The following is a 27,402-nucleotide window of genomic DNA, read 5'->3' on the forward strand; positions in this document are numbered from 1 at the left end:
AACACATCTAAACAGATCAAGAGAAAATTACAGTACTTGATGTTCACGTGCTCCAAATAACAACAGAATCTCCCGTTTCTAGAATCTATAAAAACATAAGTCCTAAGGAAACAGTTTTTGACTTGATAAAGCTATGAAAGTGGTAAACTTGTACATATGGAGTGCCCAGACTCATTTAAAGAAACCCAATCCATCTCTCTCTTTTTTTTTTAAGAGAGAAAGAGAACGAGAGAGAGAAAGCATGCACGTGAGCAGGGGAGAGGCAGAGGGAGAGAGAGAGAGAGGGAGAATCTTAAGCAGACTCCACACTCAGCAGCGTGGAGCCTGTCCCAGGGCTTGATCTCATGACCCTGAGATCATGACCTGAGCTGAAATCAACAGTCAGACGCTTGACGAACTGAGGCACTCAGGCGCCCCAACAACCCATATATCTCAATGATAAAAGCTGCTTGTGAAAGGTTATTTGCAATCTATATCCAATATAGGTGAGTCAACTAGTTAATAGCTATGTTGAAGTCCTAAGGGGACATGGAAGTATTTATTTGTATAAGAAGATGCTTTATGAAAAAAAATTTTTTATTCTTTTTTTTTAATTCTAGTGTAGTTAACATACAGTGCTGTATTTGTTTCAGGTGTACAATATAGTGATTCAGCACTTCCATATATCACCCTATCACAACAAGTACCCTCCTCAATCCCCATCACCTATTTCACCCATCCCCCCACCCACCTCCCCTCTGGTAACCATCTGTTTGTTCTCTGTAGTCAAGAGTCTGTTTCTTGGTTTCTCTCTCTCTCTGCCCATATTTTTGTTTGTTTCTTAAATTCCACATATGAGTGAAATCATATATTTGTCTTTCTCTGACTGACTTATTTCACTTAGCATAATACCCTCTAGCTCCATCCGTATCATTGCAAATGGTAAGATTTTATTCTTTTTTATGGCTGAATAATATTCCATTGTATATGTACACCATATCTTCTTTATCCATTCTTCTATTGATGGCACTTGGGCTGCTTCCATAATTTGGCTATTGTGAACAATGCTGCTAGAAACATCAGGGTGCATAAATTAGCGTTTTTGTGGTTTTGGGGTAAATACCCAGTAGCACAATTATTGGACTGTAGGGTAGTTCTATTTTTAACTTACTGAGGAAGCTCCATACTATTCTCCACAGTGGGTGCACCAGTTTGCATTCCCACCAACAGTACACAAGGATTCCTTTTTCTCCACGTCCTCAGTACTTGTTTCTTATGAAATAATCTTCTCTTAATGATTGTTATCTGTACGTGTAAGATTTTGTAATGTTTTTTTTTTTTTAACTTTCATTTTTGTTCTTTGTAGTGTTATGCATTTTTTGAATCCATTCTAATAACCAGGGTTCAGTTTTTCACGAATTATAGAATAATATTTTTTAGAAAGAGAAAAAGGAAAGATTCACAAGGCAGATGTACCATAGTGCTTGACACTGGTTAATTTGGGGGAGTTGGAAAATAAACAACTGGTCTCTTTGCACTTTTCTGTGCTTTTAAAACCTCTAACACTTAAAATTGCTTTATTTGGTGAAAAATAAAATCTCTCCTTACTGAGGCACAATGCTTGCTGTTTGAGAAGCTAAAAAGTATTATCCTTATGAAGGGATGTTCCATAAAATATTCTGTGAAGAACAGGTGTTCTCAACCCTGGCTACCCAGTACGATTATATATGGGCATTTTGAAAACCATCAGTATCTGGGCCTTAACCAATGACCAGTGAAAATGGAAGACCAATTCAGGAATTCCCAAAAGGGTGGCAGGACAGCCGGGTATGTGTGGACAGTGATGCATGATGAGGTGGGCAGTGTGAAAGATGAGGTCTTGAAACCGAGTATTACACATGATGTGTTGATCCGGGCCAGGTAGACAAGATGAATGAGTGAAGTATGATGGGGATCAGGGCGTCAGGAGAGTTCCTGGCTTCTTAAAGCCCCAGTGAATTGTTGTCAAGTGTCCAAATTATTTGGACACTGGCAGTCCAAAGTTCTGTGGGGAACCTTCTGTTTTTTTTCAGTGTTCAACCCCCATTTTGATAAGGGTCGAACCAAATAAGCCTGCGATCAGATGTGGTTTATGAGCTGCCCGTCTTCTGTTTGTAGCCTGGGGGACAAGATTGCAACGATCCTTTTGTTATCATGGTCAGTATTTTGGTACCTTCCTGGCCAGAATGTGAACTCTAGCAGTGAACTGCTGGTCTCAGCCAGGGTTTCCATTCTGAGGAGGTAGCTGGGGCCAGCTGCTTGATTAGTGACAGTCTGAAGCCAAAAGTTAAAAATGCCGGTTGAGAGTCAAGCTTTTGAGGGAGGAGATAAGTGTTAAACTGGGTCCAGGGGGATCAGAAGCAGCAATGTAAAATGAGCAATGGTGTGAGGAGTGAGAATTCCAGTAAAAGGCAGAATGGGCCCCCTTGGGAGAGGTTTGAGATGATGGCAAGTCAGAATTTGCTTTCATTTGTTGGGGGATGAGTGGTTGATGGGTAAGCATCTCGAAGTGGCTTGAAGAAACAGACATGCGGCAGACAGTTCAAAGTAATCCTGCACACCCCCCCAAATAGGAGGTAAACAAGGTCAACCCTGATTATAGAAAAAGCCATCTAGTGGTATCGCCAATAAAGTGGACAGATTGGAGGCAGTCAGAGCAGTCTCTGGCGAGAGATGTGAAGCCCCTGAATTAGGACCATGCCAGCAAAGGGAAGCAACATCATTATAAGCCAGGGAGAACCCTGGTAGATTGGAAATCAGTTGGGGGCTCCCATACTGCACAAAATGGTGAAGTCGTAGCTGGAAGCGATTAATGAGTGGATTTGGGTTCCTTGCAAAGGTGAAGGATTTTGAAAACTGTCATGGTTTAGTGGAAGAAAGGAAGGCAAGTTGACAACCTCCAAGCCTGGAAGTGGTAAAACTGAAGGGCTTCACCATCTCAGAAAAATGTGCCATGAATAAAGGAGTGTTTGAGAAGAGTTAAAGGTGATAAGCAGCCAAAGAGAAATGTAGGCACCTGGTCAATGGGTCAAGGTCAGCCTTTAGGTCAGGATTGTATTGAAATCTGAACTGTTCTGGGTCAGAGATTTTCCACCTTTCTAAACGTGTCACTGACCTTCCCTGTTCTTCACTAGAAGACTGTCAGGGAAAGACTTGAGTAGAGGTGTCTGGGCTGCTAATAGAAATATTAATAAATATAAACCCTTCTGGATACACTAGGCCAAAAGCTCCAAGAACATCTCATTCATAGCTTTACCCTCAACATCTACTCTAGAACATAGGAAACATTCAAGAAAACTGTTTGAATAATTGAGTAAATTATCTTGAAACAAAATCAGTAAATTATTAAGGACGTGCACACTCCTGGGCAATTCACTTAAATTTACACAGCATGCCAATGAGAAGGAATATATTAAAATAGTAAAGCATATTAAAATTTCTAAAATCCCTTTGAGTCTAAAATTCTGGGTTTTTCTTCCTTTACTCATTTCATCTTTTCCTTTTACAACCAAAGAAGAATCAATTTGTTGACAATTACTGGAGGTAAATGCAGGGGTGTCGTTTTTAAGGATACTATGCCATGATCGCAAAGACTCAGAACTCTAGAAAACATCCATAAGAAACAAGACAGGATCTCTTTTAGTAAATTTCATGCGTTAAAAATCCTAAGTGATTAATGAACAACTTTGTAGGTAAAAACAAAAATAGGCCTTTTTATTGCTAAACATGACCCCAATTACAATGAGAAAAAAGGGCTACAAGTTACTTCACACCGCATTTCCCACTTACTAGGTAATTTTCCTTTTTTTTTCTGGTTGGTAAAGCCAGTCACCACTGAACATTGTGCATTTCTATGTCTTTTGTTGAATTATTCTTAGAATATTCACAAGTACAATGACTAAGTCAGCAAAGCCAGTAAGCCTCAGAGGTACATAAATAAACGTATGAAAAATATAAAAGCAGTAACATTAAAGAAGTTTTTGCAAACTAAAAAAAAAAAAAATGTTCATTTTACATGCAAATATTTGCACATGATTTTATTAATAATGTACAATTTAATGTTCTCAATCAGGGCAGTTTTGCTCCCCAGGGAACATTTGGCTACATCTGAAAACATTTTTGGGTTGTCATGGGGTATGGGGGGGTAGGAGGTAGGAGGATGGGACAGGTATGGGGACTGCTACTAGCATCTAGTGGATAAAGGCTCCACATCCTCCAAGGCTCAGGTCAGCACCCCCAGCAATGAGAATGTCATTGCCTCCCAAATGTCAGTACTGCCAAAGCTGGTAAACTTGATCTTAGCCAAAAGGCCGAGAAGCGATCGAGGCTGGTAAACTTGCTTCTGGTTATAGTAAAGACGCAGTGTCTTCCACAGCTACAGCTGTCCCCAGGACTTTAATAGAGGGATTATGTTTGCAACCATTTATTTAGGGAAGTGTGCCAGGCACCGTGCTAAGCACAAGACATCCGTTATCTTATTTCACATGAACAAAACCCTCTAAGGTTTTGAAGGTTAGTATGTGATATCTTAAAGAGATTACATAACTGTTCAAGGTCACACAACCAGTAATAGCTGAGATAAGGATTTGAAATGTGGACTCTGACCTCAAAGCCTGTGCTGTTAATCATGTATAAATAATGTCAAAAGGAACATCTTCACATACAGATACTTACGCTTTAGCTTAGCTCATTTTGAAGCTATTGGTTTAAAGGGCCAGAGGGAATTGGGGGTTATAGAGGCTTTTCCTGCATATTTCCAAATTGATTTTCCAGAGTTATACCAATTTACGGCACCACCATTAATTTGTGAGCATTGTGAGCCTCAGCATTGGCTTTTGACACTTAAAAACAAAATCCCTTGTTTATTCAATAAATTAAAAAGTATATATCTGAGCTTCAATAATAAGCAATTGCTGGACTTCGTTACCACATGTAGGTCTCCCAAAATGAGGACTACACTGTGTGAGAACAGTAAGAAGAAAGTCAAGTCAATATAAATAAAGCTTGCATTTCAAAGAACCGTATTCATTAATTCAACAAATGCAGTTATTTGACTAATAATGGCTAAGCTCCAAGAAAAACATTCTTGGTTACTCTGTAAACTTATCTCAAATCTTTTGTTTAAATAAGCCTATGAAGAGCAAATGAGAGAATTGGAGTTTATAGTTTAAAATAGTTTCTCCAGTAATATTAGTGTCTTCTTTTTGCCCCATCCTAGAAATAATGCAAAAGAGACCCTTCCTAGGACACTGTGAATTGAGGGTAGACTTTATCCGTATACCCCATAACTACCCTCCTAGAATCCTGACAAGTAAGAATAATCATAATCATAACAGCAATAAAAAAAACACAGTCATCCAGTCCAGTATTTTTAAAAGAGCACTCTTTCCCACGAGTGGATCCAGAAATCACTTTAGTAGGCTTTGACCAGTATTTTTAATATGAGAAAATAACACAAAATAAACAAGTGCATCATACGTAATAAGCCTAAGGCGTTTGTAAAACTTTTGTTGGCTTTATGTATGTGTGCGCTCCTACAATGGCGTAAATTGTTTTTCTGTGGATTGCAGTCTAAAAGGTTGAGAAACCACTGATCTGTTCTACACTTCATTTGAAAGGTGAGTCTGTGTGGCCTTAAATGATGGTTCCAGGATACAGAGCTGGTTAGTGACAAAGCTAGGGTAAGAACCAAGTTCCCCAATCCCAGGGGAAAGGCCAGTGTGTTCCACGGGGGCATGGGGGTGAGGTGGGGTGAGGGTAGCGTGTGCCGCAGGTCAATCTCTGGGAGAAAATTATGCTTAGTAGATACTTTTAGGAAGTAGAAGGGGCATCCAGGTTGGGATGGGATCAGTAGCTTTGGGGTCTCCACGTGTGTTTTAACTCAAGCCACATTAAATTACTGCATAGTGGGCACACGGTACATTTAGAACATTCAATCTCTTGCTTGCCATTATCCCCTCACAATAATAATCAAGCGATGCCTGCAAAGTATTCATATTGAGTTGATATTTGAGCTGTCTCCAGAAGTCTTGTTGAGGGCTAGTTGTACCAGGCAGGACCGATGTGGCAAATAGGTGATTGATGGCCGCTTAAGCAATTGCTGTAGGGCAAACTGAAACAGGTTGGCCTTGGCTAAGAGAGGAGAATAAATACTTTTCATACTGAGAGGTAGAGCATGATTACACCTGCAAGTACAGTGACCTGTTGGGAAACCAGGGTGGCAAGCAGGCCTGTCTTAGCCACACACAATCTAAGTGGTCCTACCATCACCCCTGAAGACTGAGTTGCTGGGCAACCCTTGCACGCCACACCCATTCACTCCATTAACATTGACTGGGAATCCCCCGTGGGCCCAGTGCTGTGAGTTCAAGGCGCCCTGAGGACCGGTCTTCTGCTCAACACGGCTTTTCCCCACGCCAGGTGGGCTGATGGTCTTCAAGAAGGTGATTTGAGAGGTCTACTCAAATGCCTGTATTCCCTGCTGTGCGGACAGATTTGTAAAATTAATCAAAGGATGGAAGGTACATAGTACCAGATTTCTTCATCAGGGCGAAATGTAGGGAAAGGAGAAAGAAAAGGTAACCTGAAACCTGATGAAGGCCGAGGGAGGGACTTCAAGGAGAGAGGAGACAGAAGCTATGTCCTCTTTGCAATGCTGGTTACAGCCCAGAGCTTCTCAGACTTGATCACGTGCCGGGATGCTCTGGGGATCTTGTGAACATGCCGATTCTGGTGCAGAATGAAAGAGAAAAAAAATATCTTGTCCTTTAAAAAATGTACTCATGTAAAGGAGGGTAGGGACATTTTGTTATGGCAATATGTTCTTCACACTCTTCTGCTGTAGCTCTTCATCAAAATAGACTTGTAAAAATTACATCCATGTCAGCTAATCTTGTAGACACAAGTAAATATACCAAATTATCTCTTTGTTTTCTGGACTGCCCTCCCCCCCACCCCCAACTTAACCAAGGCAAGTTTTATTCTAAATTCTTTTAAAATGTATACCAAGAACAAAATAAAGAAGCTTCTCTTTGGAAAGCAAGCGCTAAAGTAATTTTTAAAGTAATAAATGCAAATCAAAGCAATAGGAAGAAATATCGCTTAATAAATGGTATTTTTCTTGGGGACTACTCAATATTTATAAGCAAACTTTTCAAGTTTGGCAGCGAGAAGAAAAAAAGAATCTGTCTTATAGCAAGCCCTTAGGGGTAAGAATTCATGCCATTTACAGGAAAGGCTGTGCAAAATTTAATTTTAGTTGGGAGACCTTGGTACAATTCTTGATTTAGATCATCATATAATTGTCATGTGACATCAGGGAAAAAGAACAGAGCTTTTTTCTTCTGAAAATGCATATTTTTATTAATGTTCTTAAAGAGGAAACATGTTTATGTGCCTAATCCAGTTAAAATTTTTGAAAAGTATTGGTCTTGTCCAGTTTTTTTTTTCTTATTAAAAAATATCTATCATCCTAGGTAATTTTTTTTCTCATTAGTATGTATATTAGTTTTTTGTTTGCCATGGTAACTACCACAGACTTAGCAGCTTAAACAACATAAATGTATTATCTTACAATTCTGTAGGACAGAAGTCTGACACGGGTCTCACCAGACTAAAACCAGAGTTGGCTGGGCTCTGTTTCTTTCTGTAGGATCTGGGCCATTTCTAATGGCCACCCATGTTCCTTAGCCCCTTCCTCTACCTTCAAATGGTAAAAAAAAAAAAAAAAAAAGACCAGCTCATCACCTCCCTCTTCCACTGTTAAAGACCCTTGTGATTGCATTGGTCCGGCCTGGATAATTAAGGATAATTTCCCTATTTTAAGGTTAGCTGATTAGCAAACTGAATTCCATTTTGCCCTGTAACATAATTTCAGGTTCCAGAGATTAGAATCCAGACTTCTTTGAATATATGTCATTGGGAGGGGCGTTATTCTGCCTACTGGATCTTCTGAGAAAGGACTATTACAGTCTGGGTGCAGATGTCATGAGCGTGGTGCCATTACATCAAAATTATGTTCAGATTGTATTGCTCACTGGTGAAAATTGTTGGAGCTCTTATAAAACAAAATAGTTCTTTTGTTGCATTTACCTTTGATTCCCATATACCTACTTTCCAGTAATGGAAATCTTGGCGTAAAACTACTCTACTCTATAGGATTAAATGGACCCTTTAATCTCTGACTTATCCAAAATTTATTGAGATGGAGAGGGTTATTTGAAATGGTTTAGCACAGGGGTGTCTGGATGGCTTGGGTTGGTTGAATGTCTGACTCTTGATTTTGGCTCAGGTCATGATCTCAGGGTCCTGGGATCAATCCCCACATCTTGCTCCATGTCAGCAGGGAATCTGCTTGAGATTCTCTCTCCCTCTCCCTCTACCCTTCCCGCCCATGCTCTCTCTCTCTTTCTCTCATTCTCTCTCACTAAAATAAATAAATTTTAGGGGCGCCTGGGTGGCTCAGTTGGTTAAGCGACTGCCTTCGGCGCAGGTCATGATCCCGGAGTCCTGGGATCGAGTGGGAAGCCTGCTTCTCCCTCTGACCCTCTCCCCTCTCATGCTGTTTCTTCTCTCTCTCTCTCTCAAATAAATAAATAAGTAAAATCTTAAAATAAATCTTAAAAAAAATAGTTTAGCGCAGCGTTTCTCAAATGGGGCAGTTTTGCCCAACCACCCTCCCTCCTGGGGACATTTGGCCACACCTGAAGATGTTTTTGATTATCACAGCTGAGGGCTATGTACTACTGGCATCTGGTAGGTGGAGTCCAGGCATGCTGCTAAATATCAACAACAGGATAGGACAGGCCCTGCCACAAGGAATTATCCAGTCTAAAGTGTCAAGAATGCCCTATATGTTAATTATTTGAATGTAAATAAAATAAAATGAGATAATTTTAAAATAAAATAAAAATATAAATGTATATAAATAAATATTTAAAATATGCAAAAATAAATAAAGTGTCAGTAATGCCAAGGTGGAAAAGCCCTAGCTTAGTGGCAACCTAAAGCCCTCCTCCCCTTCTTAAAGGCTCTTTACATTTCAAAGGTGAATTAGGTAACTAATTAGTTAATGGATCAGCCACTAAACTTTGGGCCAAAGAACAGCTGAAAGAAATAGAGAAGATGGGTAGGTCAGTGCACGCCAATCTTCCTCCGAGAAACTCAAAGATCAAACTTACTGCTTGGGGTCAACAGTTTATCCTCACTGGGTGTTGGAGAATCATCTTGTTTCTCTCTCTCCCCCCAGGGCCCAGCACAATGCTTGGCAACACCAAATGCTCAAGAAGCACTTTAACAAAAAGGATAGTGTGTCAGGGGGGCCTGGCTGGCTCAGTCAATGGAGTGTGGGACTCTTGATCTTGGCATCATAAGTTTGAGCCCCATGTTGGGTATAGAGATTGCTTATAAAAAATAAAAAATAATTTAAAAAAGGATAGAGTGTTAAGGGATTTGTTTGAGTTTATAAGTAGTGAACAAGATATTTCCCTTCTGTATGCTGAATATTGCAACTTCATATAAAGGGCTCTCACTTATTAGTGCTTAGCACATAGAGTAGCTGGTTTTCTGAGCTTCATTTTAAGTTACAAGTCATCTGAAGTCTTAAAAAGCTGTAATATTAGGATTGAAAGTAAATTCAGTTGAAGGCCATTGAGAGATAACCTCAAATCTCCCAACTTTTCCATCTGCATTATGATTTCATGCTGTGATATCTCTTAAACTCTATTTTGCAGGCTTGGGCACACATTATGACCAAAAAAATTATGCATATATTTTTTTTTAATGGTGGCAAGGCAGGGTTCATAACCACCAACTATTCACACCGTAAGCTTTTGAGGTTTTGCACACCGACGATGGAAAATCTAACATGAAAGATAATCTACCAAAAACATAAGCATAACTTGGAGCCTTCATTGATGAAATGACACCCTTCTTTCTTGGTTCTCATTTCTGTTTTTCTTCTTTATCAACATTACAGGTGTCCCTGGCTCCATGCCAAACGCATCGTGGACCGGTAATCTCAGGGCTGTCAAGTGGATTGACATGGAAGATAAACATGGAGGCTGCCATGGTGAGCCATTGATTCCATACTTTGAGGCCACAGTGCTTGTTGGTGTTGGCATGAAGGTCGTTGTGAAATACAGGGGTTCTCATGGAGAGAACTGCTGGTGTATTTAGAACAATCTGTGAGTTCTTGGAGTAGCTAGAGGCTTCAAGACATTGTAAATTTAGGAGGGGGGGTGCCTGGGTGGCTCAGTTGGTTAAGCATCCGACTCTTGATCCTAGCTCAGCTCTTGGTCATGAGTTCAAGCCCAACACTGGGCCCCACACTGGACATGGAACCTGCTAAAAAAGAAAGGAAGGAAGGAAGGATGGAAGGAAAAGAAAGAGAGAGAGAGAGAGAGAAAGAAAGGAAGAAGAGAAATGACATGACATGAAGTTATCTCACTGATGTTCTCCGACTCTTGACTACCGAGTGGGTGGGCTCAACTTAGGATGATACTTTCTTGCTAGTTTCTGCTTTCTTCTTACTTATTCCTCTTTCTGTTCCTTTTGGGAGTGCAGTGGTTAGGAGGGGAAAGTGGTCAGGATGAGACGTGATGTCATGTTCTCACCACGGAGCAAGCTGGACCTCCACCCCTGCCCCTCACACCAGCCTCTGGCCCCCCCCCACCCCCCCGCAGACAAGCTTCCAGCTGGCTTAGAAGTATTTGCTGCAGCTCTGGCATGATGGCAGGCAACACTAACAAGATATTTCTCCTCCAGACGGACAAGAATGAGATAGTTCCTTTCTTTCTTTATGTATTTGAGAGAGTGCTCGTGCATGAATGGGGGGGAGGGCAGAGGCAGAGGGAGAAGCAGACTCCCTGCTGAGCAGGGAGCCCGATGCGGGACTCGATCCCAGGACCCTGGGATCATGACCTGAGCTGAAGGCAGACGCTTAACCGACGGAGCCACCCAGGCGCCCCAGTAGTTTTCATTTCTATAGAACTTTATAAAGAAGGGCTTTCATCAGCCCTGCTCTACATTCCATTGAGATTCTTGCCTGGTACGTAGTGAGCATGGTATTCATTCACTAGGGCTAACATAACCAAGTACAAGAGACTGGGTGACTTCAACAACAGAAATTTATTTCCTCATACTCCTATAGGCTAGAAGTTGGAGAGCAAGGTGGCTACAGATTTGGTTTCTCCTGAGAGGCTCACAGATGGCCACCTTCTTCCCGTGGCCTCACATGGTCTTCCTTCTGTGTGCGTCTGAGTTCTCGATCTCCTCTTTTTATACCCACACCACTCATACTGGATTACAGCCCATCCTGTATGACCTCATTTTAACTTGAATAGCTCTGTCTCAAATATGGTCACAGTCTGAGGTATGGGGGGCTAGGACTTCAACATATGAATTTGGGGAGGGGGACAATTCAGCCCATAACAGGAGGTGGGCGAGTGGTTAAGTGAAAGAGCAAGTGTGAGGGTTTCACCTTTGTTCCCTGTGGTGACAAAGCTTTGCTTCCTCCACTTGTCCATCAGTCCGTCCACCTACAGTCTCTGGCTTCCCTCTCTGGCCCATCCCATTGACACTTAATATTTCAGAGGAAAACCTCCAAATGGCTGCCTCTTTGCAGCTCTCCATGACACTCCATCCCCTTCTGCTGCAGATGGCAATATCCTCATGTCACTGTACAGTCTGCTCTTCAGCGTATTCATGTCTTTACCTTAATCAGCCAACATATTGTCCCCAGAGGACAGCCCGTGCCACCTGCCTGCATTTCGTTGTGGCCTGACCTCCTGGTGGAAGGAGGAAGGTGGAGAGGAGGTTGCTTTGCTTTTGGATGTCCTAAGTCTTCTTTAGAAAAGAGACCATCACCATCAGTCGGGGTCTCAATATTTGAGATGTGTTGCCTTCCCCAAAGTCCTCCCATAACCCTGTCACCCTCCCTCTAGGACCACCGTGGTCATCCTCTGATCTGCTTCTCCACCTCCTTTCCAGCTGTAACTCCGGAGAACTTCAGCCTCCACAGCAGGGACCCATGTGACATCATTACTTTGTGGCTCCAGCCCCCCCCACAGAAGCTTCTGTCCCATTGCATCAGTCACCAAACCCCCGCCCCTCCGTAGAGCCTTACCCTCAGTCTCCTTGTCTTCACCTGTGTCCAGGCCCTACCCCATAGAGAAGATATAGGCTAGTCAGGTTTGCATTTTTAGAGGGATCTTTACTTATCACATGACAGGTGGGCCCATGAGAGTATCCCCAAGCCAGGGACCTACCTAGGGTACAAAGCTTGGGCAGCCCAAGCCTCTCAGACAAATGTCTCATTTTTCTTCTCTTAGCACCTGTTATGCCATGAATATCTAAAAGCCTTGTACTGTGCAGAGCAGAAAAATAGTTTGTCCCCCAAACCACTAGATAGGGAAAAGAAAAAGAACCCAGAGGATGCAGAACAGTGCATGCCAAACCAGCAAGTCAGGAGTCCAATCTGGACCTTTTCCCCTTGGTTGTGAGTAATAGGATTTGTCCTAAACCCGTGGATGTGTACACACTCTATAAGGCCCTGTTAGCACTTAGAATCACGGGACCACCTAGATGTGGTCTTGAACTTGGAGCTTCCACCTTTGATTACAGTCTCTTTGTCACTCTACTAGTTTTCTTCACCAGCTTACATACTTTATATCTTCCTGTCTTTCTCCCCAGAGCAGAATAGAAGCTCCCAAGAGGGCTAGGATTTTTGACCAATTTGTTCATTGCTGTATCCCCACACCTAAAATAAGTTGTTGTTGTTGTTTGAAACGGGGTTGCTTTTTTAAAATTGGGATTGCCAAGGTTTCAACTGTCTCAGCTTCTTCCTTCTACTAGCTTCCTTCTGAGGACTTCCTGTCCAGCCTGTGTACTGGGTCAGCCGTCCCATGCTGTTCTCACTCAACATTCCAGATTCCTCTGCCATTTGACCCTACAAGGTCCATTCCTATGCATAACGATTACCAGCATGTGCTTTATGCCATTTGTGTTTCCCTGAGCAGAGCATCACTGGAGACTCTTACAGAACTGTCCCAAACTCACCCCCGATAGGGAGGCTAGACCCTCCTGGCTGCCAATTTATTCTTTTATTCACCTCATTATCTTCCTGGTGTCCTTTTCATCTTTCCTGCTTGCTTTAACCTCTTAATCTTACAGCCTTTCCACCCTCAAAAGGTAACAATTTCAACTTGAGGAAGAACTTTGAAGACATTCCATCAAAATCCCCTTACCAGTTTGTCATGCCATTTCCATTCCTCCATCTCAGGGTACTTTGGACACACTCTCATTGTTCCTTCCTGTTCTGAGAGGAAAAGCTACCCATCCTCACAACCTGGGTCTGGGGGTCTCAGCTTTGTGCAGGTTCCCCTAAATGATCCCCTTGCTCTCTTGCCGTCCTGCATTGCCCTCTGTGCTGGTGGGGAGTGATTCTCTTCTCTCTCAAGTGTGTAGTGATTGCCTCTAGCCAGAAGACCAAGTTGTCTGTGTAGCCTCTACTCCATCCACGTGAAACAGTCGCTCCTGTTCACTTCATTCTCTTAAGCATGGACGCGCTGCTTGTGCATTCACTTCTCACCACCTCCCCCCTGGGTTCTCCTCTGACTTCCCACAACTCTGGCTTCTGTGCCCCATGGTTTCCACTCTCTGTTGTACTTCCTCCCAGGCACATTAAATTAATCACAAGTCCTGTCAGCCCTTCTCTGTTCTGTTTCTAATAACCTTCCTTCCCCACTCATGGCAACCATTAACTTTGAACCAGTTCTCTGGTTTACATTAAGTTGTTAGTGTGGCCTCATGATTGATTTCTAATGTACCCTGCAAAGCTCTGCAAAATCAATCTTGCTAAAATTCGTTTCACCATTTGATTCTTCCATTCAAAAATCTTCAAAGACTTTGCCTATTTATGGGATAAAAAAAAGGCCCAGCCCTTTAGTTTGTTTTAGGTCAGTCAACTGTAGTCATTCTACTCTATGCCAAGAAACCTCTAGAAAAGAGGTTCAACTTCCTACCATTTTTCTTCTAACCCACTTCCCAACCAAACTCCAGATTCTAGCAGAGAATTCACACCTTTGCACATTTTTTCCAGAGGCATTGTCCCCAAATGAAGCCACCGTCTGTGCCCCTGATGCCCGCCCCCCCGCCAGTTCTGTGCTTCCACTAACTCTCCACTCATCCTTCTCTATCCATTCACTCAGTAGCTATTAATGTAACTCCTAATATTTACCAGGTACTGTCCCAGATGCAGAAGACACAGAGGGGAACAAAATGGTCTCAAGTTCCAGCTCTTCTGGACCTTATGTTCTAGTCCTGGGAGAAAGACAAACAATTATCTGGAAAGAAAGTCAATAAACAAAATATTTGTCTCCGTGGCACTGACACACATAGCTATCTGTTTGTAATGAGAGCCAAGAGGAAGATGAATCAGGGAAGGAGGAAAGAGAGGTCAGAGGAGGCCTCACTGAGAACACAGCCTTGAGGCAGATATCCTGGGGTGTGGTGTGAGAGGGAGCCTCCAGGATGTCTGGTGGAAGGGGGCTGGCGGGGGGAGGAAGAGCAACGTGGATTCTCAGGTACAGCATGCGTGGTGTGCTCGGGTCCATCGAGGAAGCCAGTGTGGCCGAAGCGAGTGAGCAAGGGTTGTAAGTGAATGAGCAAGTGGTGGGAGGTAAAGGCCAGACTCTGAGGAGTTTTCAATGCCATTGCTCACATTTTGGCTCTTCCTCCACATGAGATGAGAAACCCTTCGAGGGTTTTGAGCAGAGGAGACATCACGATGTGCTTAACATTTAGAACAATCGCTCTGGCTGTTGTGCTGAGAATATACTAACAGACCAAGGTAGAGGCAGTGGAACCCAGTTATTACTGTAACAAGTCAGACAGGATGGTGGAGGTGGTGTGGGCCAGGATGGTAGTGGTGGAGGCGGTGGAAAGAGGTCAAATTCTGTTAGTATTTTGAAGGTTGAGCTGACAGAGTTGCTGACAGATTGGATGTGGGGTGTGAGAGAAAGGAGGAGAAGTACCCAGGGGGACTTGGAGGTGGGTGAGGAGTTGAGTCTTGACATGTCCTATCAGTGAGGTTCATTCTCATCTAAGTGGAGATAAAAGTAGGCACTTGGAGAGGCTCACAGAACAGGCCTGAGCAGTTCAACCCATCAAGACCTGTCCCATCTGTGTACTTCTAGAACCTCTCTCATCCATCACGCTCACTTGATAATACACGAATTGTCCCGTGACACCTATTATGTTCTCGCTTTGTATTATTTCACTCTCCTGTTATTTAAGTACCTATGTGTTCCCTTTGTCTTCCTATAAAGAGCTTAACTTCCTTGTGGGCTGGGCCTACACGATCCTGTTTCATTCGAATCCTGTAGCACGTGGCACACTTTTAGCTACTCTGTAGGCAGGCAAGACTCTACGGCTGGGCAGCCTCACTAACCCCAACTTTGGAAAACCAGCATGTTCTGACTGTCTCTTGTTCTCTCCTCTGCAGGCCGCTATGTCCACGGCATCTGTATCTATGGAAACGGAGACTTGAAGTGGTTGATTAATTCACCCAGCCTCTTTGCTAACAAGTTTGAGCTTTCCACGTACCCCCTCACCGTGGAATGCCTCGAACTGAGGCTTCGAGAAAGAACCCTAAATCAGAGTGAAACAGTAATACAGCCCAGCTGGTATTTCTGATCCACTGTAACACGGGCTCGACGGGCGCTCGCAGCTGGGAAGAAGAGCCTTTCTTTGTGAGAGAACTTTGCCTTGCTTATGTGAATAGTTGCCAGAATGAGGTTACGGCTGCAGGACCTGGCCATGTTATTCTGTGTGCAACCATCCACTGGACCCTGTGAACTCCGCTATCGGGACGGCTGCACAGGGCCACACCGGCATTTTGGCCACAATGGCGGCCTCCTGATGCTCCTTCTGCGTCAGGCTAACTCTCTGATCAGTGATCAACTGAACTGATGTCAGACCTTTGCACCGGATACTCATTATAGAGAAATGTTCTCATGAAAAGGAGAACTGTAGATAATACTGTTTAGGAAAATAGGAATTGTGTTTCTTTGAAGGAATCTTTTATGACAGATCTATAGCCACACATCCGTGGACACCACTCCTCTTTGCTCAGCCACACGTAGGCATAGAAACAACTTTCTGGGCAACTCAGCAATCTCCTTTAAAACTTGAGCTACCAGAAGGGAGAACTAGATCTTGTTCCCGGGTTTCAACACTAGCCTTTCCAGTTTACTGTGTCTGAAGTCCTGTATAGAATGTGAAGTCATTGACAGGAGGCGGGATATGCTTTCCAACAGCGGCCACTACCTCCTGTTTCTGCAAAGGAATCCCAGGGAAACAGGACATTTCTTGTGGTGTGTCAGAATGTTCACTAGTCCCTCTGCCATTGCTTTCCATGGAGAACGCTGAAACGTTCCCACAGAATGAAGATATTTCTAGAAGAGAGGTGCTATTGCATGAATCTTGTCCCAGGTCTCTAACCTCAGAATGAATCACTTTACTCTTCGGTCACCACCCTCCACCCCCACCAAAGTGATCTTACCTGCAAAATGGAGTCCAAATTCTACACCATGAAGGCTTTAAGGACTCCAGAGGATTTTGAGTAGCTTATTCTCAAGAGAGTATTCTCTGAGTAGCTTTACAATGCTTAGTGCTGATCAGAGTGCCTAGATTTTTAAGAGCTTTCCATTGTGAGTGAGCATCTGTGTCACTTATCCCTTGTGCTTACACTTACCCCTTATCCTTTATCCAATTCATTCACTCAGCATGCAGTCAGTAAATATTTCTTGAGTGCCTATTGTATACCAGACCCGTTTGACACAAGGAGAAAATGAAGAGAGAAGCTTTTTCACTCTAAAATTCTTGGTAATAGCATCAACGTTGGAAAGGCTGCTCTAGAGAATCTCACGGATTGCTTGTATTTTAATGCATTCATATGCAGAGTTATAGACTGGGATATCAGGCCAAGAATATGAGTAATTAGAAGTCGAGGTCTAGGGGCGCCTGGGTGGCTCAGTTAAGCGTCTGTGCTCGGCTCAGGTTATAATCCTGGAGTCTTGGGATTGAGCCCCATGTCGGGCTCCCTGCTCACTGCGGAGTCCACTTCTCCTCTATCTCTCTGCCCCCCCCCCCACTCGTTCTCTCTCTCTCAAATAAATAAATAAAATCTTAAGAAAAAAAAAAAGAAATCAAGGTCTAAATCAGAGATCATTCCAAAGGGAGAAAGGAAGGAATAGACAGAAGCTAAATCCTGTTGTGTTGTAGGCATCCGAATAGCTCCCTTATGGCTCCTTGCATTAACACCTTACAACACTCTTGGGAGGCTCACATGATTACCTCCATTTTGCAGATGAAGTAAGTGAGGCTTAGAGAAGTTGTTAATAAGCGTGAGAAAACGAGTTCTCTGAGGATTGGGATGTTCTTACTGGTCTCCTTAGTTCAGTTTCCTGAGAATATTTAGAGAACGTGAAATAAAGCCATATTTAGTATAACAGAGAGGGTAGGTTTTAAGAATGGTCTCAGTGTTAATATGAGAAAATGTGCTGTCACCTCAGAAAAATGTGAAGTCTACTTTTGTACTCCTAAATCCATTGAGTTCCTTAATATTTATTTATTCTAACAAAAAAAAAAGTTACTACAACTAATGATACCTTTAATTCACACTATTTTTATTATTTTTTTTCTGTGACTGTGCCTGTTGAATGTTAATCGTATTTAAGGGAATGCCTTTGAAATAAAGCCTTTTTTCCCTGCTACTGAAAAAGATGGAGCTGTACAGAGTGGTAAAGGCTTGAAGCGTAGGGAACACACCCAGAGCTAATGGTGGAGTCTAAGAATCATCTTCTTTTTTTTTCAACTTCTTTAAATGACCCCACCTGAGAAGAAATGTTTTACACTGGATCTTTCTCATCTAGAACGAGAACTCTTTTGGAATAGAAGATGTTTACATGTCTGTTGCTGGTCATCTCTGTGTCTTAAATACTTTAATATTGGAAGATTGTAGTGTTTGGGCAAGTGGGTTTCCGCTAGCCCATGGGGATGGCTGAAACTACTAAATCCGTCCTTGTTTGCAATGATGGTCCATGTTGTTATCTTGGAAATAAATTAATATATTGTTTTCACCTTTGGGGCTATTGTGTATTTTTATCTGATGGTTGGTTAATATCCACTAAAGACCATGTTTAACAAGGTAATTCTTCGAGCATTTTTACAAAAAAAATACAAACAGAGGGGTGCCTGGCTGGCTCAGTCAGTGGAGCACCTGACTCTTGACCTCAAGGTTGTAAGTCTGAGCCCCATGTCGGGTGTAGAGATTACTTAAAAATAAAATCTTAAAAAAAAAAAGTACAGGGGCGCCTGGGTGGCTCAGTCGTTAAGCTTCTGCCTTCGGCTCAGGTCATGACCGCAGGGTCCTAGGATTGAGCCCCACATTGGGCTCCTTGCTCGGTGGGAAGCCTGCTTCTCCCTCTCCCACACCCCCTGCTTGTATTCCCTCTCTCACTGTGTCTCTCTCTGTCAAATAAATAAATAAAATCTTTAAAAAAAAAAAATACATAGGGACACCTGGGTGGCTCAGTAGGTTAAGCATCTGCCTTCAGCTCAGGTCATGATCCCAGGGTCCTGGGATCGAGTCCCCACATTGGGCTCCTTGCTCAGCAGGGAGTCTGCTTTTCCCTCTGCCTGCCACTCCCACTGCTTGTCTCACTCTCTCTGACAAATAAATAAATACATACATACATAAAAATAATTAAACTTCTAATTTTAGAATAGCTTTAGTTTTATAGAAACTTTCAGAAAAATTGCAGATAGTACTGAAAGTTCGCATATACACCCCACTCAGTTTCCCATTATCAACATAGTACATTAGTATGGCACATTTTATTTAGATTTCCTAAATTTTTACCTAATGTCCTTTTTTGGTTCCAAGATCCCATCTAGAATGCCACATCATGTTTAGTCAACAGACTTCACTGGGCTATGACTGTTTCTCAGACTTCTCTTGTTTTGATGACCCTGACAGTTTTGAGGGGTACCAGTTGGCTCTTTTGTAAAGTGCCCCCCCAATTTTGTCTCATGTTGTGCTCATTATTAGATTGGACTTTTGGGTTTGGAAGAGGAAGACCACAGAGGTGAAGAGCCAGGGTCCATTCTTTCTACATGACTTATCAGAGTTGAGGCTAACCTTGATCACCTGACTTAAGTACTGTTTGTCAGTTTTCTCCACTGAAAAGCTACTCTTTTTTCCCCTTTCCATACAGTACTCTTTGGAAGGAAGTCACTATTTGCAACCTGTATATAAGGAATAGGGAGTTATGCTCCACCTTCTTTAGAGTAGAATACCTACATAAATTATTTAGAATTCTTCTATAAAGGAGATTTGTCTCTTTCCCCCAATTTACTTATTAAAAAATCTATTTACATCAACGTGGGCTCATAGATGTTTATTTTAAACTTCAGGTTATAATCCAATACTACCTTGGTCGCCTGGGTGGCTCAGTCAGTTAAGTGTCTACCTTTGGCTCAGGTCATGGTCCCAGGGTTCTGGGATCGAGTGCTGCGTCAGGCTCCCTGCTTCCCCTCTGCTCGTGGCCTCTCTCTCACTCTCCCTCACTCTCAAATAAATAAAATGTTAAAAAAAATAAATAATCCAGTACTACCTTTTTTTCTCCAATTGTTCCAGCTATGGCCATAGGTAGTTCTTTCAGTCGGCTCCAAGTCTTTGACACATCCCCATCACTGTGGGTTTTTCCTTGAACACTTTCTTATTTTCTGGCATTGCAAGATGCTCCAGTCAAGCCTCTCTTACTATTCCCTTATTCAGTTTTGAGGATAAATGACAAGTATAATAGCCATGGCATGAGAAGTACATGGTGATCAGAGGCTCAGACTCTCAGATGAGGGTCTGGGTCACCTCACCAAGTAAGCCATACAGACTAGCAGAGGTGCTAGTGAAGGATATGGGGAATCTGAAATGGGAAAGAGAAGAAGGAGACACTGGGTATCTGTTATGACTTCAAGACCAGCTGCAGTGCTGGAAGCTGTAGGTCATTCCACTAATCTTCCCTTTATAAGTTTTCCCCAAGAAAAGACACTCACAGGATTTGGAGGAGCTGCTCTCTCAGTTTATAGGACGAAATTGATCCAAGCTGCTCAAGTGTGGATGGTGCACTGGACAAATGCGATCTTCTCAGGACTGAAGCTGTCAGCCTTCCCTGGAAATTACTCTCATCTGGGGTCAGCCTACACCCAATGCCAGGAGGGTGTGGGGCTATAAAGGCCCAATGCTCTCACCTTAACTTGGGCCCATAGCACCTGATGAGCTCTCTGGGGTGGAATGAGGCCTTATTTTTATTGTGTCACAGCCCAGCTTCTTTCCTTAATCCTAATCCCTTCTCTTCCTCCATAAATACTGAATGTGAAGAGCTCCCTTGCACACTAATCGTTTTAGAGCCTGATTTTTGGAGAACCTCACCTGTAACATGTTCCCCACACAAAAGATGATACAAAACTGTACCTATATTTTCTTTTTTAACTTTCATAGTTGTTTTTTTTTCTTCTATGTTTAACTGTTAAGGATTTTAGCCATCTAGAATTTATTTTGTCATATGATTTCAGGTAGGCACCTAAATTCTTATTCTGCTAAGGAAAACCAGTTATCCCAATACCTTTCCCCCATTGCTTGGAAATGCCAATATGATTATGTATTAAATTCTCATATATTTGGGAGTCTTTTTCTGGAATCTATTCTGCTCTACTGATTTTTTTGTCGATCCACATGGCAAAATTGTATTTCAAAAATTACAGTAAATCTCTGCTCTGTGGCAAGACAAAGAATCCCTTACTGCTCTTTTTCAACATTTTCATGGTAATTTTTGCTCATTTACTTTCAGGCAAATGTCAGAAACAGCTTATCAAATTCCTTGAAAAATCCTATCAGGATTTTAATGGAATTTGCACAGAATTCATATTGATTAATTTTGAGGTAATTATACCTTGACAATATTGATCTGTAATATGTCTATTTATTCAGGTCCCCTGTTGTGTATTTTACTCATACAGTTTTCTTATGCAAGTCTTGCACATATCATGTTATTATTAATTGCCTGTATTTTTAAAAAATATTTTATTTATTTATTTGACAGAGAGAGACACAGAGAGAGAGAGAACACAAGCAGGGGGAGTGGGAGAGGGAAAGCAGGCTCCCTGCGGAGCAGGGAGCCCAATGCGGAGCTCAATCCCAGGACCCTGGGATCATGACCTGAGCCAAAGGCAGACGCTTAACGACTGAGCCACCCAGGTGCCCTTAATTGCCTGTATTTTAAAGAGTTCTTTGTGCTTACTGGGATGGGTTTTTTATTTTTTATTTTTTATTTTTTGGGGGAATGGGAGCTTTAAAATATATTTGTTTTGTTGTTGGTAGCATAAAGAAAAACAATTGATTTTGATCATGTACGTGGATTTTATTAAACTTTTTCATTATTCCTAATAGTTTCTCATTGTGTTTTCTTTTCTTCTTTTCTTTTTAAGTAGGCTCAACACCCAGAATGGAGCCCAATGTAGGGCTTGAACTCACAACCCCGAGATCAAGACCTGAGCTGAAATCAAGAATTGGACACCCAACCAACTGAGCCACCCTGTGGTCTTCCTCTTCCAAACCCAGAAGTCCAATCTAATCATGAGCAAAACATGAGACAAAACCAGTGGGGCACTTTACAAAATAGCCCACTAGTACCCCGTCAAAATTGTTAAAGTCATCAAAATGTGTTCTCTAATAGTTTCTCAATCTATTATACCTCACATTTTCTGAAAATTATCTATAAATACCAGTTTTGCCTCTTCCTTCCCTAAATTAAATCATCTTGTTTCTTTTTTATTTTTGTCTTCTTACATTGGCAGAAATTTGCAACACAATTTTAAAGGGTAGCAGTGATAGCAGGTACCCTTGAGTTGTTCCCAACATTAAAGGGCATGTTAACTCTTGTGCATGATGTTGGAGGTTTGATATAGGTTTCTGGTAGATACTCTTTATTAAAAAGAATACCAGAAAATAAAGATACATTGAAATATATTATGACTCTAATATATATATATATCCCAGTTGTTATCTCTTTTTTTGTTGCATGATACAATTACGGGTGACTGGTTTTTAAAATTTTCTTTGCATATATTACTTCAAAAAATGAGGATAAAAAGTCACTACTCCTAAACTTTTTAAACAGTAAGAATTTAGTATAGTAGTTGATGTCAAGTGGGAAACTGGAGCAGGGATCCATTTGAACAGACTAAGCAAACAGTTGAAGTTTGAGAAGACTACTAATGACTGAGCTGGAAGATTCCTTGTTGTAACTACTCCCTCTTCTGGTCAGGATGGCTTAGGGATTAAGCGCCAATGGGAAATAGACCAGAGGTCAACCTCTCAGAGCCAAGTTCTGACTTTGGCAAGAGAACTAACAGCAATATGTCTGAGAGGAGGAGGGTAAGAGGTGAAGTTGCCCATGCTCACTTTTCCATGAGGAACATCCACAAACTTAGAAAGTGGGGTACCCACCGTAGCTATCTGGAAGACTAACTTGGCAAGTCCTGTTGTGAGCCCAGGAAGCCTAACCTATATCTTGGGAAGGATCCTGGGGTCTATATCAGATAAGTGGGCTGAATGATCCAAAAATAAATGATTCTTAAGAAAAGAGGACAGAATTCAGAAACCGATGCACAGCATCAAGTGTCAAACGGTAGGAGGGAATCTCGGGCATAACTGTCATCAGGAGCTGAGGATATGAGGAGAAACAGTTAAGAAAGTTAGTGCAAGATTAAAGTGAATTATTTATGAAATTCAGGCCATTTATTTCAGCTAAAGTGAATTATTAATGAACTTCAGGCCAGGTACACAAGGCAAAAATGTAGGGTTTTAGAGGGCTTCCTTAAAATTTTTTACTTTGAAATAAGGTTAAACTTAGAGAAAAAGTTACAAAAATGACAAAGAGTTCTTGTATATCCTTCAACCTGCTACTTCCAATGCTAACATCTTACATAATCAAAGTTTAATGATCAAAACCGGTTTGGTTTTTAACTCTGCGCCAGCTGTGTATTGAGAGTTGTGGCCAGCTGACTTTTACCTTTGCACAGGACAGACCAGATGGTATGTCGTGAGTCCCAATAACATGTAGTACCATCATATTAGACCAAATGAAAGCGAGGGACCGGTCTCAAGTGATATTTCCCGATGAAAATTGTACTATGGAGGGGAAAATTCTGTACATTCTCTATTCCAGACTATGGAAGTGAGATAAAAGAAAAAGAAGAGTAGATCCATAGTCATATCACTAAGAAAATGGTGGAGAAGAAAACAGGTGTATGGTGGTTAAAATGTATCTTGTATCTTACAGTTCACTGGTTGGAAAACTCTAATTTAGATTCATTTTCTCAGGATTTCACTAAATAGATTTAATGGGTCATGAAGAGCTAAGAGGAAAAGCACTGATTACTGCCATGTCTACACATTTAAACTCTGACGTTTAACACCTTTGGTGATCCCCTTCTGCATACCTCTGAGTGGGCCAGGCATGGAAGCTCCACAATTAGCATTCATGTGGTGGCCTTTACAGAGGACTCAGCAAGAAGTATTTAAATTAGATTTTCCACCTGCATGGCTGTGTATCAGAGATGACCCAGTGGAAGAAGAATGGTTTAAAGAGTAACCACAGTAATAGCATGGGATTCTTTGGGGATACAGTTACAAAAAGCAACAGAGTGACTTTAAATACATTATGGACTGGTAGACAAATATATGAAAATGTAGGAAATTTAAAATACTAATGTGGTAGTCATTATCATACATCAAAATTTTCCTATCTGGATATGTAATTAGGAAACTTTTCTAAGGAAAGGTGGGAATCAGGGCAAATGTCATTTGAAAAACTTTCATTATATAAAATAAAGGTAAAGAAATATGTTGTGTTTTCATAGGATTTTTAAGTAGGAAGATTCCATTTGTTCATATATATTTAACAAAGAAATTGTGCCAGGTTCAGTTTCTGGTAATATATCTAGGTATTAAGACTGATAGATCTTTCATATTCAAGTTGAAGAGATAGAAAAGTTACAAGAATATATCAACAAACAAGATAATTTGAGATAGTGATTAAGTTCTGTGAAGAAAAGAAAACAAAGTGAGGTGATAGAGATCAACAGACATAGAGAGAGAGGGGCTCCTTTGGATTAGGCTGTCAGTCCTAAAGGAAAACAGGCAGTAAACTCTTACACATGAGTCTTAGCTATATTTTTTTTTTTTGGATCATCTCCTCAGGCAAGGGCAACAAAAGCAAAAACAAACAGTTGGGACTACAGCAAACTAAAAAAATTTTGCACAGCTAAGGAAACCATCAATAAAATGAAATAGGCAACCTACTGGATGGGAGAAGATATTTACAAGTGATGTATCTGATAAGGGGTTAATATCCAAAATATATAAAGAACCCATATGACTCAACACCAAACAAATTAAACAACCCCCCCCCCCCACCAAAAACCCCACCACAATCTAATTAAAAAGTGGGCAGAGGACCTGAATAGACATTTTTTCCAAAGAAGAAATACAGATAGCCAACATATGTGTGAAAATATGCTCAGCATCACTCATCATCAGGGAAATGCAAATCTAAACCACAATGAAGTATCACCTCATACCAGTCAAAGTAGCTAGTATCAAAAAGATAAGAAATAACAAGTGTTGGTGAAGATGTTGAGAAAAGGAAACTTTTTTTTTCTACTTTTTTAATTGTTATGTTAATCACCATACATTACATCATTAGTTTTTGATGTAGTGTTCCATGATTCATTGTTTGTGCATAACACCCAGTGCTCCATGCAGAACGTGCCCTCTTTAATACCCATCACCAGGCTAACCCATCCTCCCACCCCCCTCCCCTCTAGAACCCTCAGTTTGTTTTTCAGAGTCCATCCTCTCTCATGGTTCGTCTCCCCCTCCGATTTCCCTCCCTTCATTCTTTCCCTCCTACTATCTTCTTTTTTTTCTTTTCTTAACATATATTGCATTATTTGTTTCAGAGGTACAGATCTGTGATTCAACAGTCTTGCACAATTCACAGCACTCACCAGAGCACATACCCTCCCCAGTGTCTATCACCCAGCCACCCCATCCCTCCCACCCCACCCCCTACTCCAGCAACCCTCAGTTTGTTTCCTGAGATTAAGAATTCCTCATATCAGTGAGGTCATATGATACATGTCTTTCTCTGATTGACTTATTTCGCTCAGCGTAACACCAAGAAAAGGAAACTCTTGTGCACTATTGGTAGGAATGTAAATTGGTGCAGGATCTATGGGGAAACAGTATGGAGGTTCCTCAAAACACTAAAAATAGAAATACCATATAATCAAGCAATTCCACTTCTGGGTATTTATCCAAAGAAAACAAAAACACTAATTCGAAAGGATATATGCACCCCTATGCTTATTGCAGCATTATTTACTATGGCCAATATATGGAAGCTACCTAAGTGTTCATTGATAGATGAATGGATAAAGAAGATGTATATGTATATAAATACAATGGAATATTACTCAGCAATAAAAAAGTGAAATCTTTCCATTTTTGACAACATGGATAAACCTAGAAGGTATTATAAGTGAAATAAGTCAGACTGAGAAAGACAAATACCATGATTTCACTTGCCTGTGAAATCCAAAATGTAAAACAAATGAACAAACAAAACAGAAACAAAGTCCTAAATACAGAGAATAAAATCGTGGTTGCCAGAGAGGAGGGCGGTGGAGGATGGGTGAAACAGGTAAAGGGGTTTAAGAGGTACAAACTTCCAGTCATGAAATACATAAGTCACAGGGATATAAAGTATAATGTAGGGAATATAATCAAAATATTGTAATATATTTGTACGCTGACTAGCTAGACTTATCATGGTGGTCACTTAGTGACACATAGAAATGTGGAATTACTCTGCTGTACACCTGAAACTAATATACTATTGTATATAAACTATACTTCAAGTAAGAAAAAGACCCTGTTAAAAACAAAACAAAACAAAACATTAGGCTGTCAGGCAAGGCCTCTCCTCAAGAGGGGACTTTTTGAGATGAGAGTTTCGCTATCTGCAGTTGATCACCAAGGCTGTAGCTGGATGCTAGGACTCGATTTTACCCATGTATTCCTTGGCTTTGCTAAAATTTCACAGTCAAGTGCTCCTTGGAGAAAAGACTGGATCCGGAGCTTGGGCAGGGAAAGTATGAGTCTGCACCATAACGTGGTACCAGAAAGTAGATAGTACTCAAAGAACGATGAGAACAAATCAAAAGCACCAGAGTCACCTTGAAGGGGCTCCTACCAGCTAACATGGGACACTCTGAGCATCGAAATAAATATTTAGAAAGTAATAGATTGTTTTTTGTTTGTTTGTTTGTTTGTTTTAAAGATTTTATTTATTTATTTGAGAGAGAGAGAATGAGAGATAGAGAGCACGAGAGGGAAGAGGGTCAGAGGGAGAAGCAGACTCCCCGCTGAGCAGGGAGCCCAATGCGGGACTCGATCCCGGGACTCCAGGATCATGACCTGAGCCGAAGGCAGTTGCTTAACCAACTGAGCCACCCAGGCGCCCCAGAAAGTAATAGATTGTAACCCAATTAATAAAATGAGTTCATGAACCCCTACATGTATATATACATACATGAATGGAGGAGGAAGGAAAGCTCTTACAGTAAAAGGCCAACTAATAAATACAGAATGAATGATGGAGTTAGGACATCATTAATGGTTGCTACAACTAGTGGGCAAAAGTTTGATAAGGAACAGAATATTTACAGTTTCAAAATATCTTCCCACAGATTATTTATTAGTTGTAAAGGTACAATTGTAACTTTACAGTGAAAAAAAATTGGAGATATCCCCCAGTCAAGTGAGTGAAGTTACATCAGTAACACTGGGACAAGTCAACTCACAGACCTCCTGGAAGAAAGCAGAGTTGAACATGACATCCCTGTGGTGGTTGGTATTCCTACCAAAGTATATAAACTGAAGTTGTAGTCATGAGAAAACATCAAACAAACAAAAATTGATTGACACTGTACAAAATAACTGGCCTGTACTCTTCAAAGATATAAAGAAAAACTGATGAATTTTTCTAGACTAAAGGAGATTAATGAGAAATGAAAATCAATGCAATGTACGATCCTGGATTGGATTTTCAACTGGAAGGATAAAGAAAAGGTATGAAGGACATTCCTGGGACCATAGAGAAAAATAGTATGTGGATTATGAATCAGATAATACTATTGCATCAATGTTAAATTTCCTGATTATATAAAAAAATTTTTCTTTGTACTTTGTACCAAAGT

General features: G+C 41.3%; 1 protein-coding gene across 2 annotated transcripts in view; it reads left to right on the forward strand.

Moving 5' to 3' along the window:
• Nucleotides 1–18,231, forward strand: part of GCNT2 (glucosaminyl (N-acetyl) transferase 2 (I blood group)) — a 57,570-nt gene extending 39,339 nt beyond the window's left edge. For both annotated transcript variants that reach the window (XM_032424852.1, XM_032424851.1), the window contains exons 2-3: nucleotides 9,995–10,087; nucleotides 15,521–18,231. In XM_032424852.1, the coding sequence (XP_032280743.1) occupies nucleotides 9,995–10,087; nucleotides 15,521–15,711 (284 nt within the window). In that variant the 3' untranslated portion in view covers nucleotides 15,712–18,231. The remainder of the gene's footprint in view (nucleotides 1–9,994; nucleotides 10,088–15,520) is intronic.
• The last annotated feature ends 9,171 nt before the right edge of the window (nucleotides 18,232–27,402 follow it).

This window comes from Phoca vitulina, unplaced genomic scaffold (genome assembly GCF_004348235.1).
Source record: "Phoca vitulina isolate PV1807 unplaced genomic scaffold, GSC_HSeal_1.0 scaffold31, whole genome shotgun sequence".
Taxonomy (NCBI): domain Eukaryota; kingdom Metazoa; phylum Chordata; class Mammalia; order Carnivora; family Phocidae; genus Phoca; species Phoca vitulina.